Source organism: Apodemus sylvaticus, chromosome X (assembly GCF_947179515.1).
Source record: "Apodemus sylvaticus chromosome X, mApoSyl1.1, whole genome shotgun sequence".
NCBI classification, from domain to species: Eukaryota; Metazoa; Chordata; class Mammalia; order Rodentia; family Muridae; genus Apodemus; species Apodemus sylvaticus.
In genome coordinates, this window is record NC_067495.1 from 33691121 (window position 1) to 33707678 (window position 16558).

Below are 16558 nucleotides of genomic sequence, written 5' to 3' on the forward strand. Positions count from 1 at the left end.
TCAGTTTCATTTTTCTGCCATCTTGTGTGTTACTTGAATCTTGATAATTTCACTTTATCTATATATTTTTGCATTTCTCAACATTTATTAGAGAAGTTTTGCCGTAGATTATGATGAATAAAAAGACACACAGCAATGGAGTAGTATTCAGCCATTAGAAACAATGAATTCATGAAATTCTTAGGCAAATGGGTGGAGCTAATAAGGATACATACTCTACTATGTTCATAGCAGCCCTATTTATAATTGCCAGATGCTGGAAAGAACCCAGGTATCCCTCAACAGAAGAGTGGATGCAAAAAATGTGGTAGATCTACACAATGGAGTACTATTCAGCCATTAGAAACAATGAATTCATGAAATTCTTAGACAAATGGATAGAGTTGGAGAACATCACACTAAGTGAAGTAACCCTGACTCAAAAGGTGAATCATGGTATGCACTCACTAATAAGTGGATATTAACCTAGAAAACTGGAATACCCAAAACATAATCCACACATCAAATGAGGTACAAGAAGAAACGAGGAGTGGCCCCTTGTTCTGGAAAGACTCAGTGAAGCAGTATTCGGCAAAACCAGAACGGGGAAGTGGGAAGGGGTGGGTGGGAGGACAGGGGAAGAGAAGGGGGCTTACGGGACTTTCGGGGAGTGGGGGGGCTAGAAAAGGGAAATCATTTTAAATGTAAATTAATAAATGTAAATCGAATAAAAAATATGAATAGATAAAAAAAAGACACACAGCTGGTTAACTTGTAGAGATAATGAATAAAGAAAGAGTAGATAGAAAGTTTATAAAAACCAGAGATAGTAGACATGTGCAGTAAAACAGTATTTGTAGACATAGCAGGGCCACTGCACACTTGAACTGATAGTGCATGTGAGTTCACAAGATCAAGCCAGCAAAAATCTCAGCAGAGATGGGGAGGGACTCATCAAGTCCCACATCTAGCTGAGGATTTGGCAAACTACAGCAATAAAGAGAGGGAGATTCAGTTTCCTCAGGAATGTGTTCCTGAGAAGCTCCAATAGAAGGTCCTACTCCAGTGTACATAGAGGCAGTACTAAGTAGATTCAGTGGATTTAAACAGAAGAGCCCATGAAATTGGCAGGGAAAGTGGTGGGGGGATTATAGGGGAGTAATAGGAAAGCAGGGGATGGTAGTAACTTTGATCAAAACGTATAGTACTCATGTATGAAATTCTCAATAAAAATAATAATAAAAGGAAAGAGCCAAAAAATTCAAATGTCAGAGATTCTTATTAATTACACATTAACCTTAGGGAGACCTAATGATTCAGAAAACTGCAGTCTTTTCAAATTTAAAATTGGGCAGGTAATGTTGCTGCTGCTACTGCTGCTGTTGATGATGAGGATGAGGATGATGATGATAATTTACTAGGATATAGTGGATTCTCCTAGATTATTCAGGTAAAGGTTCAGTAGAACTCATTCTTGGGGAATATTTATGGACTTCAAAGATCAAATGTATGCTAAATAGTTAAACATTCCCTAAACTGCAGCATAATGGCAGTTATTAAGTTGGACTGTCACACTTCCATAGTCAATCAGTGGGGAAGTAATAAGCACAAATGTATTTAGAAAGTTTATTACTTTATATGGATAGTAATGCAAGCTCAGCTCCCCACATCTTTATTTCTAAAGGATGATACGAAATCCATCTGGCCAGATAGGAGATGACATGATGCTGTGATAGGTTATTCTGTGTTTGAATCTTGCTTATATGTCTTATGTGAAGATATGTAATATAACCACAGTGTCATGGCCATGTTTTATCTATAAAATTTGATGAGAGTGGATCATTTTAAAGGGTGTCATTGTTCCTTAAGTGGTAAAGATGTAATCAGACCAGAGTAGACATCATTATTAGTGTCTGGGATTTAATTGTAGAATTTTGTAAGCAGTGATGAATAAATTGGAGAAAAGTAGTCACTCATTTTTCAGCCGCCTAGATAAATTACATACCTAGGGGAGCCGTGAAGAACGATAAAAGGAAAATAAACCTGTGAGAAGTTAATGTCCTGCTATCAAGTCTGTCCATTCTGATGTCTAAATTCGTTCTCTAATTCAATCCAGGCCACAAATGATAACTGAATTGACAACACCACCAGTTCCTATCTGTGGCACTCCTATAATTTTTCATTCCTTTCTACTTGAAGTTTTTTTTTTTCATTAGGCTGTTATGACATGGCTTATTCCTGGTTTTTTCTCCCTCCCTCCCTCCCTCCCTCTCTCCCTCCCTCCCTCCCTCCCTCCCTCCCTCTCTCCCTCCTCTCTCTTCCCATTCTCCTTCTTATTTATCCATACAGCTTATTTCCACAATTTGATATGTGAATTCAGAAACTACATTATATAAACTTCTCATCAACTGTCTCAGATTCATTATATTTAGAATGTAGAAAAGGGAGTAATATCTAAGATTGTCTTCACTTCTCAAGTCAGCTTCTTTTGTTTTAAATTATTTATGTAAGTTAGAATGCTGAAACCCTTCTTGATATTGTTTGTCCCTTTTGTAACCATCAAGTTCTGAATAATTATTCTATTTCTTCTTTTTATATATAAGTCCTTTCTTCTATACAACTACCTCCATTGCTCATTTCTGACCTGATGTATCCCTTTACTGGCCTATTGCTGCAATATTTGCACTGATACTCTTCCATCCTGCCCTTTCAAATCCTCCCTGGCTCGCTGAGTAGTCTATATAAAGCACAAACATCTCTAAGTCATCTAATCTTTAAATTGATGTATCTTAAATTATTTTCCCATTATTTTGCTATTGTCCTCCATTTCTACTTCATCTCCTGTCACTTTTTGCTTTTCCTTAATATCCACTACCCAAGGACCTATATGGAACGCTATGTAACCTTGGTCACAGTTTTTCTAAAAGTCTTTTTCTCCATTGTTGTTTAACTGCCATCCTTTAAGGTCTAAATTGAGCATTCAGCCCTCTGTGTAGTCTTCTTTACAGCTGTTAAGCGCACTTCTCTCTGCATAGCAGTTAACCTCTCCTCTTTGCATAGCAGTAGGCATATCTATCTTTGTACTTATCACATTATCCTATTAAATGAATTGTAAATGTTCTGTTTCCCCTACAAACATATGAGTGTCCTGCCATTTGCATATATAAAATTAAGATAATTTTTTCTGATCAAAGGATAGAACTTGAGCCAGCATTTTTGATGGTGCTCAAAATGTTGAATAGCAAATTTATATGTCCTTCACTAATGTTTGCCAAGTACATTAGAAACTTCCCTGGTGAGCAAGGGCTTTATGTATTAAGAAAACTAATCTTGGTGGGCTCTGGGGTTTTTGTTAGATTGTGATTAATACAACAAGGGACAGCATTGGAAAGAGCCCTTAAACACCTCCACTGGGACAACCTAAACTCAGGCCAATTTTCTCTTCACTTAGAAAGGATTGCTGTAAATCTTGGATGAAAAGGACATGACTTGATTTAATACAGCTTAGCTTGGAGGCACAACAACAAAGAAATGATTCTACTAATTGAATTATCATCTCTTGGTGCTCTTTTCCCCCATTAAATCTAAAGGGAGATATGGCCTGGAGAAGTGCACTGAGGCCTATTTACAATTAAGGTTTCTTCATACGTGATTCGTGGGCAATTGGAAACTTAGGTTGCTATCAGAGAGACCTTTTTTCTTAATTGATAGCTGTTAAGTGAGTTATCCTGGAAGTAAAATTATTCCAGAAATTTCACTTAAGTGTTCTCTGGAATAAGATTTTTACATTATTCTTGGGAACCACTAGTCTTTCTTTTATTGTTATTAATCTTATCAGAATTGCTGAAGTTTTTTATGATCAAGGGATAACATGAGCTAGTCTAAATAATACACCTGCTTTTGAAATTATAAGCACTATCTATGATAAACTAAGGAAAAAAGGGGAGGCTCTTATTTTCTCTATTTTAAGGTATGAGCTATCGCATAATTGTTCTCTCCATGATCAGTATTATTCAAAAACAAAAGACTAAAGGAATAAATTCACACAAGGAAACATTGCTTGTTAAGAAAGCAAGAAGCTGGGGTATGATAGTGCATACCTGTAATCTCAGCACTTGGGAGTTTGATGTAGGAGAGTTGAAGAGTTCAAAACCAACTTGGACTACAGAACAACTTTCAGATAAGTAAATTCTTAGATAAGTAAAAGATTAAAATATATCTTTCAAGATAATGTATCTTTACAAAATAAGTGGTAAGCAAAGTAGACATCCCTATAAGCCCAATTTGGAAAATATTTATGTTAGTTCTCTCTTTGGCTCCAAAATCCTTCTTTTAGTGGAATTTCCCATCCTAGATGACGGAGATCCTAAAAATAAGATCCAGCTAGAGCACTATTTGTAAATTCTTCACCTAAAGCCAATTTAAGACCACATTACCCTCTAAAATCTTAACAGAGGATATATTGGTTAAGGGTTTTTATTTTTAGTTTGAAAGCTATAGGGACAAAACATTAACCAGTGTCACAAATTGGATTGACATTAAATAAAAGACTAGATTAAAAAGATTATTTCAAGTGATTAATTTTGATATGGTTGCAAATATCTCAAAAAGTATATATGCAATTAACTTAATTAACTTAATATTTCTACTCTGCTTGAATTAAAAAAAAAAGAATCTGAGGCTCTTTCCAAAGGTTCACAGTTTGGCTTTTAAATCTAGCCTATGGAAGAATATGTGACATCATACTAATTAGTTCATTATATTTTTGTATATATTTATGACAACATATTTTACTCCCAATCTTTAAAAATTGTATTGTATAGTAAGAAAAGGCAATATTAAGTTGATGAGGTTTTTATAGAGTCACTTAACACTATACTTACAAAAATGGAGCAAGATGTTAAATTTTGAATAAGAGGCAGACTACATAAATGGTAGCTTATTTGAACAGTTGTGGAAAGAAAAATGCCACAATGATTCAGCTGAGTCATCTGTAGTTAAAGAATAAAAGAATAAAGGGCAGGGATGACTTAATCCTTTCATTTCTCTCCCCTCCCCAAATCAAGGATGCATAAAGTAAAGAGCCTGTTATGTTCTGAAGAGATCGAAATAATTTATGCTGATTAGATTGTCAAAGTTAAAAGCTATATTTTATTGGAGAACCTAAGGGAGGAGAATTTAAGAAAAATGCTTAAGGCCATCGTACAATCTGTTAGACAATAGGAATCTATATTCACAGTTTGGTTCATGCTTAGATTTATCTTTAGTTTTACAGTCATTTTACATGATTGGGCAAAGCAAAAGTGCCTAACTGGAACACAAATTGGAGGGGACTATGTACTCCCTCAATCTAATATAGGGTTCTCCTCAAAATTCTCTTTAATTTCTCTACAATATTACTTTCTCATTTTCTTTGCCAGTGGTCTTGTCACATAATTTCAATCATCTTTCCTTATCTATGTTCTCTCTCCCTCTCTGTCCATCCATCCATCCATCCATCCATCCATCCATCCATCCATCTACACCCTGGCCTGTGGCATTTGTCTTGATATGCTGCTCATCAGACAAGTGATCCCTTAATTTGCACTTGGTTGCATTATTTACAGTAGGTTGCTTGTCCCAGAAGGCCAGGCATCCTGCATCTTGCTGTTGCAACCATATTTGGTCATGTCCTATATTCTCACCATTTCTGGTTAGATACAGATCAGAAAAATTCATCATGAGTCTCAGACTTTTTTTGTGACTAACAATTTGATGATGTCCACCCAGGAGACCTCCTATTCACTACAATTGTCTATTTTATGACACCGAGACAAACATCTTGCCTTGTTTTCCAAATTGTAATTCTGAAATGAACTTTCTGTTACAATCATACACACTAATTTATTTAACATTTATGTAGCTATGTGTAATACCAGACCTAGGGGCTAAAATGTATTGGTTAAAGTCTCAGCTGTAAGATATAGCTCACAGTAGAGCTGGTTTGAGGCTAGAAAAAAACATAAAGTGATTATTAGCATTTTGTCTAATAAAATGTGTTATTATTAATAGTAATATTTTGATATCATTACTTGTTTTATATTCTAAATTTCTAAGTTTATAATCTAAATTTCTTTTCAAAATTGTCTGTGTATATTTTGAAGTTTGGGTTATTAGTAAACAAGTCTGAACTCAAGCTTCTTAAATGTTACTTGTTTTGTACCACTGGCATGAAATCATTAATGTGTTATCTACTACTGTTTTGCTTCCTCCTATGTTGAGGGAGAACAACTGAAAAAAGTGGTGCTCTGTATCTTATAAACTTGAGTTAGACAAAATGGGTACAGAAGGAACTGACGTGATTTATTGGCCTTATTTAAATGATTATAGAAATAAAAGGAGTCTCTTTTTTACTCAGTGTAACTGTTTAAGACTTATACCGAGAAAAAAACAGCTGTGATGGTGGTAAAATTTGCTACTAGATGCTCTAGAATTGTCATTGAAAGTGAAGCCTCATTTAGGCAAACTGTATATTACTAAATGTTGCATAGAAGCCTGCATAGGGTTTTGAAGCAAACAATATGTAAAACATTATTTGCAGTTTGCAGTTTGTCACTAACTTTAGGTCCCATTATTACTCTTCAGTTCTTATATAAGAACGACTGAACACAAAATGACATCATGTAAAATAGATATCGGGACCTTGTGTTGAAGGAGTTGTCCAACATCTGAAGCAGAGCCAGGGAAGAGGCACGTGTGGGGTTGGGGAGGCTGTCTCAGAATCACTTGGAGTCTCTTGCAGTTGACAGCTCTGACTTCCCAGGTTCCTTTTCTTTTATCACCCAGGGGAGGTCCGGACAGCAAGAGTCATCTAGTCCCCTATGGGCTTCTCTGGCTAAAGCCGGGCTCCTGTCTGCGGAAGCCCACACCCCGTGTTCTCCTCGAGGTCCGGGGGATTCACTTCGGAAGCCCACACCCCGTGTTCTCCTCGAGGTCGGGGGGATTCACTTCGGAAGCCCACACCCCGTGTTCTCCTCAAGGTCCGGAGGAGTCACCTCAGAAGCCCACACCCTGTGTTCTCCTCAGGGTCCGGGGGATTCACCTCGGGAGCCCACACCCCGTGTTCTCCTCAAGGTCCGGAGGAGTCACCTCGGAAGCCCACACCCCGTGTTCTCCTCGTGGTCCGGGGGAGTCACCTCGGGAGCCAACTCAGCAGCCACGAGGGCGACAGAGAGAACAGCCAGGACTCCCATTGTCACCCTAGCAGTTCCGTGGTGTCCCCTCCCCCTGGTGGCGAGGGGAGCTTGGGATGGGGGCTCTAGTACCCCCCTCTGCTACCCCGGGCTGTCCGTTCAACTGGTGGGGCGACCCATCGCGCTGAGTCTCCTGGGAGGCCACTGGGAGCCACGCTCCTGCCGCCGCACCTGACTGCCTAACTGACCCCGGGCCGGGCAAGCCTCCAGCTGCAGCAGCAGGATCCCTGGCTCCGGGCTCCGCTGCACACGCCCTCCAGGCGCGGCTCCGGCGGAGTGCGACCCCCGGAGCTGGAAGGCGGGAGCGCGACCGGCCCACACCTGGCCCGCGTGTCCGACCGAAGTCGGGCAGCGGCCACGCGCTTTGGCCCACGCACGCGCACAGGGCTCGCGCGCACCAGCTGCCGGCCCTGGGGGCGGGACCGTGCGGCGGCGAGCGGGGCGGGGGGCTCGTGGAGCGCGCGCCCCGCACCCGAGGGCTGCGGAGAGATATTTTGGGTGGCAGGAGGCCCCTCGTCATTTCCGCCGGGCTGCTTGTCGTGCTGGGGGCTCCACTCCCGCGCGCCAGGCGAGCGAGCTGGCAAGTTGGCTGCGGCTGTGCGCCGGTGCCTCTTCCTTTCCCTGCCACGACCCTCGGCGGCTCGAGCCATGAACTGAAGCCCCCCGGGACGCTCACCCGGAGCCGAGCTGCGGACGCTGCAGCTGCGGCTGCCGCCTGGTCTGGGACCGAGCCGACCCCGGCGTCGTAGCCCGGCCAGCCGGCCGGCCGTCGCCGCTCCCACCGCAGCCACCTCCGACGCTCCAGCCTTGGGACCGACACACAAAAGCCACCCTCTCCACACTGCCCACCCCAGGAGGCTGCGGCCGGCCACCGACCCCACCTGAGGGCGCAGCGGGCTGCGGACTTGGCTTTCTGTCCGAGCTCCGCGTCCCACGCGGCACCAACCCCGCCACCCATGGCTCTGATAATGGAACCAGTGAGCAAATGGTCTCCGAGTCAAGTAGTGGACTGGATGAAAGGTAATGCCCTCTGTGGGGAGGGCGAGGCGACACTGGGGCGCAGGGTCCCGGTACAAGGGAGGGGTGCCCGCCAGGGCATAACCCGTCCTGGGAGCTTCCAACGGACTGCAGAGGGTCCTCCCTGGGAATGGACGGGGGTCCTCTGGCTCTGGCAGGGGCCTGAGGACCCTGGTCTCCTTTTGTCTTCAGCTGGAGGGGCGCGGGGAGCAAGAGGGCGGCGGGCGCCACCTGGTTGAAGCTGGAAGCAGGGCGGTGGAATCCCCGCGCAGCTTCCCCACTTCCCGCTTCCCTCGACGCCTTCGGGTTGAGAAGACGCAGCGACCCTTGTTTCCCTGCTAAGGGAGGAGCCCGTGGGACCTATTCTCATGGCTGCCCCTTCCCCAGCCCCTTTGTTCCTGGAAACTCGAGGCCCCTTCTAGGTCTCGCCCTGCCAAGTGCCTTCCCCGGCTCCAACTCTCCTGGCAACTTTTAAGCCTGCATAATGGGGTCAGGATGCAGTCGCTCCAGTTGGAAGCTGGGAACCCCCTCCTCCATGCTGGGCTGAGGATGATCGGGAATGGGGCACGCTACTTTGGGGTAACATGCTTCCCTTAGGACAGCATCCAAGCTGATATCTGTGGGCTCCCTCCTGCGCACCCCAGCAAGTCCTTTGCTTTCCTAGGTTGAGGTCTGCGGTGGCTTTAAACCTCTCGCAGCTTCTTGTTAAGGGTCCAACGTTAGGTTTAAAGTGATGCGCATTCAAGTATTCTCCTTTCTTCCATATTGAAGGTCCCCCCCCAGCCCCCGACAATTTCTAATGACCAGTTTCAAACCTTCGCCCTCCTCCTATCGCAAATGTGGGCTTTTTCTCTAGTCTCTTGGCTTTCCTGTCTCACTATCTCCCTCTGTTGTCTGAGTTGAGGGGCTTGTCGGGGACCTCTCCAGTCCATCCCCAGACTGAACTCTGCTGCGAAGGGGATGCCGACCCGACGTTGGAATAAAACATTCTTGGACATGCTTGAACAAATATGCTTAGGGAATATGAGAGTTTTGCTTGAGGTTGTACCCGAGCAGGCAAACTTAGAATATGCTTCAAGCCGTATCTGTGAAAATGCCCTTTTCAAAGAGGAAGCAGCCCCTAAGGCTTGCTTAGCAGCCAGACTTTCTAAGCTCTATATACTTGAAGATGGAAGGGATTGAAGGTAGTAGAGAGAAATTAAATTCTCCCCTTATGTTTCCCCGACCCTTTCGGACATTTGCCTATTCTTCTAGGGTTTGTCTTTCTGTGTTTTGCTTCCTTTTCTCCCTGATTTGCCCTGTTACTTCTCAGTTACTTTGATATTCTCATCTCATGTAAGAAAAATGCTTTGTAACTGTGAAGCACAGAGTAAGTGCAAGTGAATTGAATTAAACCTAATTCATTATTTATCCACTGCCCCTTGTGTGCACTGCATTGGGTATCATGGGGGTTTTAAAGATGACTAAGACAAAGTCTAGCAGTGCCTCATCTTTCCTGCTGCTTGTTCTCTCTCCATATTTGCTATTAAAATTCCAGCTTCCTGGATTCAGACACACACACACACACACACACACACACGCCTCAGGAAAATTCTCTCTTTTCAGTTTCTCGGTCATGGATGACATAGTATTCACAGGAAGTAAGAATGCTTAATTAAAACGCTTTCTTTGAATTTCTCTAAAAGGCGTGTTTAGTTTGGATCTGTTTCTGCAACAACATTCAGAGAAATGGTGTCTTGGCTTCATGGGATTGCCTTCTAGAAAGTCCCATGATGCCTGTAATGAGCACTGCAGACTCCATCTTCTTTACTTGCCACCCAGTTACATTCTTGCAGCTTCCCTTCTCTCCACTGTTTTGATTCCCTGAAGCAAGCACAGCATATGATGGATGTCCTTTAAAAATCTCCCCAATGCAAAATGTAGTTTCTTTGAACTTTGGTAAAGACGATTTCCTGTAATTTTAACTTCACATGGTATTTAAGTTGGATAACTGGGTTTTTTGTACCTGTTGGTGACACATTTTATAACTACCTAAAAACATCAGTTAGGTAACCAAGATAGAATTTACTTGCCTTTGTAGAACAAAAGACTGAAGGAGACTAGGAGAGTAGCTGCTTTAATTATCAAGTTCAGGTCCCAGGGAGCTGCTTAGTCCCAAACTGCTTATTGTTAAATTTTCTGTGATAGTTACAGGATTTCAGATCCTGTCAGAAAATGAGATTTTTAAAAATAGTTGGAGGAAATGAAAATTTCCTCAATTTGCTCTTTATAGTGTTACCTTAGTTAATTTTCTCTACTATTTTCCCCAGTAAACTTAAAAAAAAATGTCATTTGAAAAATAGTTTTTCACACTTTCCTCAGTTACAGAAAGGTTGGAAAGCCACTTACTAATTTAGCCTATAGCTTTGAGTTGATTAGACCTTGCTTTTTTTTAAAAAAAAAAAATAGTGTTATAAAGCCAGTGCTAAGGCATGAACAACGCTTTATTTATTGTTTGTTTGTTTGTTTGAAAAGGGATCTCATATAGGACAGACTGGCTGTGAGCTTTCTGTATAGCCAACCATGACCTAGGATTTCGGATCCTGCTTTGTCCAGGATTGGGATTCAGGTATAAGCCACCACTGCTGGTTTTATATAGCACTTGGGATCGAACTCAGGGCTTCCAACATGTTATTACATGTTATCATGTTTCCTACAAGCATCAAGAGAGCCACATCCTCAGACCCTAAAATATGAGTAAGGCTCAAGTATAATTGTAGCATTCTGGGAGTTTTTCAGAGTGTGTTACTGTGTGACACCTTCATCATCCGTAATACTTGTAGGTTTCAGGTACAGTAAACGTGTAGCTACCTATACTGTTTTAGTAAGGCACATACTTTATTATTTCTAGATTTTTTTATTTACCTGGCAGAAAAAAGGCAATTAGATCATATGTTTATGATTCCATGAAATTTCTAGAAATGATATCGAAACTAAGTCCTCAAAGAATAAATTGAAGGATACATGTTCTACTATGTTCATAGCAGCCCTATTTGTAATTGCCAGATGCTGGAAAGAACCCAGGTATCCCTCAACAGAAGAGTGGATGCAAAAAATGTGGTATATCTACACAATGGAGTACTATTCAGCCATTAGAAACAATGAATTCATGAAATTCTTAGGCAAATGGATGGAGCTAGAGAATATCATACTAAGTGAGGTAACCCAGACTCAAAAGGTGAATCATGGTATGCACTCACTAATAAGTGGATATTAACCTAGAAAACTGGAATACCCAAAACATAATCCACACATCAAATGAGGTACAAGAAGAAAGGAGGAGTGGCCCCTGGTTCTGGAAAGACTCAGTGAAACAGTATTCAGCAAAACCAGAACGGGGAAGTGGGAAGGGGTGGGTGGGAGGACAGGGGAAGAGAAGGGGGCTTGCGGGACTTTCGGGGAGTGGGGGGGCTAGAAAAGGGGAAATCATTTGAAATGTAAATAAATTATATCGAATAATAAAAAAAAAAAAAAGTTAGAAACATGAAAAAAAAAAAAATAAATTTATTGGGCTTTCATAGTGTGTGTTCAAGACTCATTTAATGAAGGGCATTAATGTGGCAATTACTTTTGATCTATTATTTTATTGAAATATATTTGAAGAAGATACTGATATAAAATGTCTATATTATTAACAAAGATGTAAGTTGCTCATGGACTCTTTGGTAAGAGTGTATGATGTATTTGTAAATACAGCACTGTAGCACTGTTCAGTTTTTTCAGGTATTTTGCTGGTGATGTACATTTGATATGGCACATTGTCATTGTTAGTTGCAGTAAATGGACAATACATGATCCATTTATGAGTCGTTAAAATAAGGATTTCTATTCCAGCTTATTTGATAGTAGTTTTGAATATTTGGTGATAGCTCATAAACTTTTACATTAATTAAAATTTAAGTGTATAAATTACTTTTGAAGAAAAAAATATATATATACACAACCTGGTTTTTTAGCATTTGAAACCAATATTCAAAACCAACAAAGGCAAGTTACTGAGAAAAGTCATCGATGATAATGTAAGACAATAGCTAGTTTGTCATTAAGCCTATTATTCTAGAATATTATTTCTCAGTTCCCATTTATTTGAAAATCCTAGAAATACTTCATAATCTGTGAGTGTCTGAAATATAACAAAAACCTCTGAACACCTCAGTGTTCCCCTTATTATTTTTTTTATTAAATTTTCTTGTTCAACTTATACCAAGTAATTCCAGTCTTCCTTTCATAACTTTTTGAGCTTTGAGACTAATGCAAACTTTCCACATGATCAAGGTAATTATTTTCTAGGACCATTTATTTCCCTCTGTGGCATTCTTCTATCGAGTTTTCATCTCTTTTTGGGTTAGATAAAATCATCTTCAGAGTGAAGCAGGCCCGCTTGTGCTGGCATTTTCTTACGATCTCTGGGACTTAAGGCTAATCAGTCTTGCAGAATTATGATCCCTAAAAAACCCCTACATTTTAAAGTAGTCTTTAACCTATTCCGCAATCAGCTGCCCTACTCCTTCTTGTTCATAATAGTCCATTTTGTTCAAGAAGCAGTCCCTGACTTCTGATTTCTATACTAATGACTCAGCCATCTCAAGGATAGAAAATGAAATACCTTCTTTTAGGTATTAAAAAATACCCTAATGTTTTAAATACAGTCCTATAATTGGGAAAAAGTAGTGATTACATGATGTCTATTCAGTGTAAATGTAAGGCGATGTAGAAGAGACTATATCTGATAAGACACATTTGGACAGATGATTAATAATTATTTTTCTCCTCTTATAGGAAATTAGAGCTTAGGTTGAAATGTATCTTACTATTACAAAGGAATTTGTCAAAATTCTGAATTGAATTGAGGGAAGGCAATCAGAAATATTTGTTTAGGAACTTGAAACTCTGCATGATGTTAGGGAAAGATGATCACATTGGCTATATCATTTTTGGGAAAAATAAAAATAATCAATATTTTTTCAAATAGACAGTGAGGCACAGCAGCCATCTACTCTGGATTTCACAGGGTTTTATTTTTCTAATGGGAAATTTTGTTATTTTATGTAAAGAGGATGTTTATCTTCTGATATGTATAGTCCACAAGAGACATTTGATTTATAGTGTCGTTGACATTGGATTTCTAATGCAATTTATTCCTGATTAGGAAGAAAGCAACTACTTATGTAATTATATTCTGTTTGTGGGGTATTATTTACTCAGTGCACCTGCATGGAAAGTGTTTTCATGGAGTTTCACAATTATTGTCTGCTTTAAAGAGATTTTCTTCTATAAGAGACAACAGTGCTATTAAAAAACCCAAAATAAACAAAAACGTTTTCCAGGAAAAAGACAGAAAGCAACTCGTACATTTGAAATGTAAATAAAGAATATATCTAATAAAAAAGTTTGTGCTATGCATGCAAACACCAATCTGAAAAAGATGATAGATTTGTGAACCAAGAAGCAATCTATAGGGAGGGTGGGGGTTATAGCAACCATTTGAATTATTTAATTACATTGTATTCTAAAAGAAATGTATCTTAACGTAGGAGGCACATCAAGAGATTCTAGAGATGCACTGGTGGTGTTAACTGAAAGTTTATCTGGCTTTGTCTGGTTGAAGTGGGAAAAGTGGGTAGGGGAGGGAAAGTGAGGGAGGAGTGTGAGTAGGTGACAAAAAGTACAAGAACAAATCTGCATATGAGCAAGACAATAAAACTCTCATCATGTCCTGAGTTTAAATAAATACCACATTATAAAACTTTGGCTGCCAAAAATCAGCCCACAAAGAATGTGTATTGAATTGGTACAGCTGTTTAAAATCTGTTTCTCAGGAATAATCTAGAAATAATGTTAAAGTAGTTATTTTGAAAATTAATTACATCATAATTAACATTATGTTTGATATTTAGAATTTTACTGATCCAAATCCTTCTGTGAAGGATGAAACTGGGATTTTGAATATCAGTACTGTTCTTAAAGCAATGATAAATTATCATTTTCATTTACAGTAGCATGACCCCAGATTAGAGCTTAATTTGTTTCTAATGACTTTTAGCTTTCCATATAATTTCTTTACAGTACATCACACATCAGGCTTATTTTGAAAGATGTGGTGTTCATTTTTGTAGTACAGGACAAGGATAGAGTATCTGAACTAATTTAAATGGGGCAATAGAATGCAAGTAATTTGGAAAAAGTGGAGTGTAAAAGTTTTTCATGATTTTCATAGTTATTTAGCATCTGAAAACAGGAAATATAGTCCTGAATACAGAATCATTATGTTGTATAGCATCCAGTGAGTGAACACACAGTTTTCAGGAATAGCATATGTCTGTGCTTTTGAAAACAGTGTATATGTCTGGCAAATGATCAAAAGCCGAATAGTTCATTTTTGTTTAAAAAATTAAATATTATGTTAATTTAAAACGAATATATATCCATGATACAGAAAACAAAATGGATGATTTGGGGAAATTTTAGGCTTGTAGCAGGCTGTTTAAAACTACATTCCACAGATCTCCCAGGTTTATGAGTTCATTCTGTTCAACAATTGTGGCGATGTCAGTAGAAAAGTTTGAAAACTGGCTCTAGAAAAAGTAAATTTCAGGGTATTGTCAAATGGTAGAATGTGAATATTTACCAGGTATTAAAGAGCTAAACGTGTTTTAAAAAAAAGTAAATTTAATGTACTATGTGTTTCTCTTTTCTACTATCATTATAAAGGGCAAACTTTTGACTTTTTCTGTTAAGGTCATTATAATTATAGCATCTTCATTTGGTGTGATCCACAAACCTAAAGCCTCAGTGAACTCCTTAAGAATGATTCTAAACTAATCATATCCTCTCATTTCCTCCTTCCCTTGGTAGTGTTTTTAAAAATGGTTTTCAGTCCATAACACGACCTATGAGAGCCTGAAGGTTTCGGGAGGTAAGGCTCATGACAGACACCAGACACTGGATAGCTTAGTCCTTTTTGTTTGCCCACAGCTAGGCCTTTGTACATCATATGTATTTAATTCTTTTCTTCACTTTATTAAGTCCTATGGATCTTTCAGGCCTCAAGCTTTTACCCGTAAAAATCAGAAAAAGTCTTCCCATCTTCCCCAAATCTTTTAAGAATCCTTATTTGTATGTTCTTGTAGTACAACCTACATCTCTATGTCCCACTTGCCATTTTTATTCTTTCATTCATGATTATCATGATTGGTTCATGATTAGTTAATATGATTATCTAACTAATGTCTAACTGTTCTACTAAATTAAGGCAGGGACCCTATCTACTGTATGTAACAATGTATAAAACAGTATGTGGTAATAGATAAAATCAGAAAATATTGATCTGCCAGCAAATCTGCTTTCCTAGGTGACAAGGCATGTACATAAAGTCTCTTACCATGTTTTAATAGACACTTGAGTGCCAATGTGCATGCTGTATGCCAGAATATAGACCAAGATAGGGTTATGTTATCTATATCTCTTAGCTGTGTTGATTTTACCCAATTTAAAATCCTAAATCATGGCTTAGAGTTGTTAACAAATATTAATAGTTTCAATGAGTGAATGGATGACACTGGTATTCATGCCATAGGTATTACAAATATGACACAAATCTTATTTTTTAATTTAAATAGGCTAGTACTATATAAAAACACCTATAAACAAAATATTTAGTTTAAAAATTAAAATAAACTTTTCCTAAATTTTTCTTTTCCTTCATTCGAATATCCTGATTATTTCAACATTTTGTATTTTAGAAAGAACTATATATTTGAGAGCATATGGGAGACTGGTATGAGTAGAATCCCTTTGGGTTTTTAATTTCCATATAAGGGTTTAATAATAGTTTATACACTATAATTAAATGTACTTTTCCATAGTGAAAATACAATTAGCTCAATGAAGGAAATAATTGGAAAAAAACCTCCATTTAATTAAACATATTTTTATCACTTATTTTTAATCTAGAATTTATATTTTGTTATTAGAAATTAAGATACTTTTAAATTCATAATTTTTATAATTTTCTATCCTTCCTCCTGTGTTTGATAAAAATAATTTTAATATTTAAAAGAATATTTAAGTTTATTTTGTTTAACCTTTGGGGGTTATTTTGTAAGAATATATATAGAAGACTCGATATAAAATATTGCTTGTTGAAAGAATGAGCCCCATGTGGCTTTCTTGAGAGTAATGCGCTACTAAATAAACACTACTAGAGAGTTTCCTAATAAAATATTTCTCCTCTCAATTTAAAGTTGGTAATGCATACGTTACCATAACTGAATTTTTAAGACCTTTACATA

At 38.9% G+C, this 16558-nt stretch overlaps 1 protein-coding gene across 1 annotated transcript in view; it reads left to right on the forward strand.

Moving 5' to 3' along the window:
• The first annotated feature begins 8723 nt into the window (after nt 1-8723).
• LOC127674412 (connector enhancer of kinase suppressor of ras 2-like) overlaps nt 8724-16558 on the forward strand; it is a 150114-nt gene continuing 142279 nt past the window's right edge. The window contains exon 1 of the mRNA XM_052170207.1: nt 8724-8807. Coding sequence (XP_052026167.1) covers nt 8724-8807 — 84 coding nt within the window. The remainder of the gene's footprint in view (nt 8808-16558) is intronic.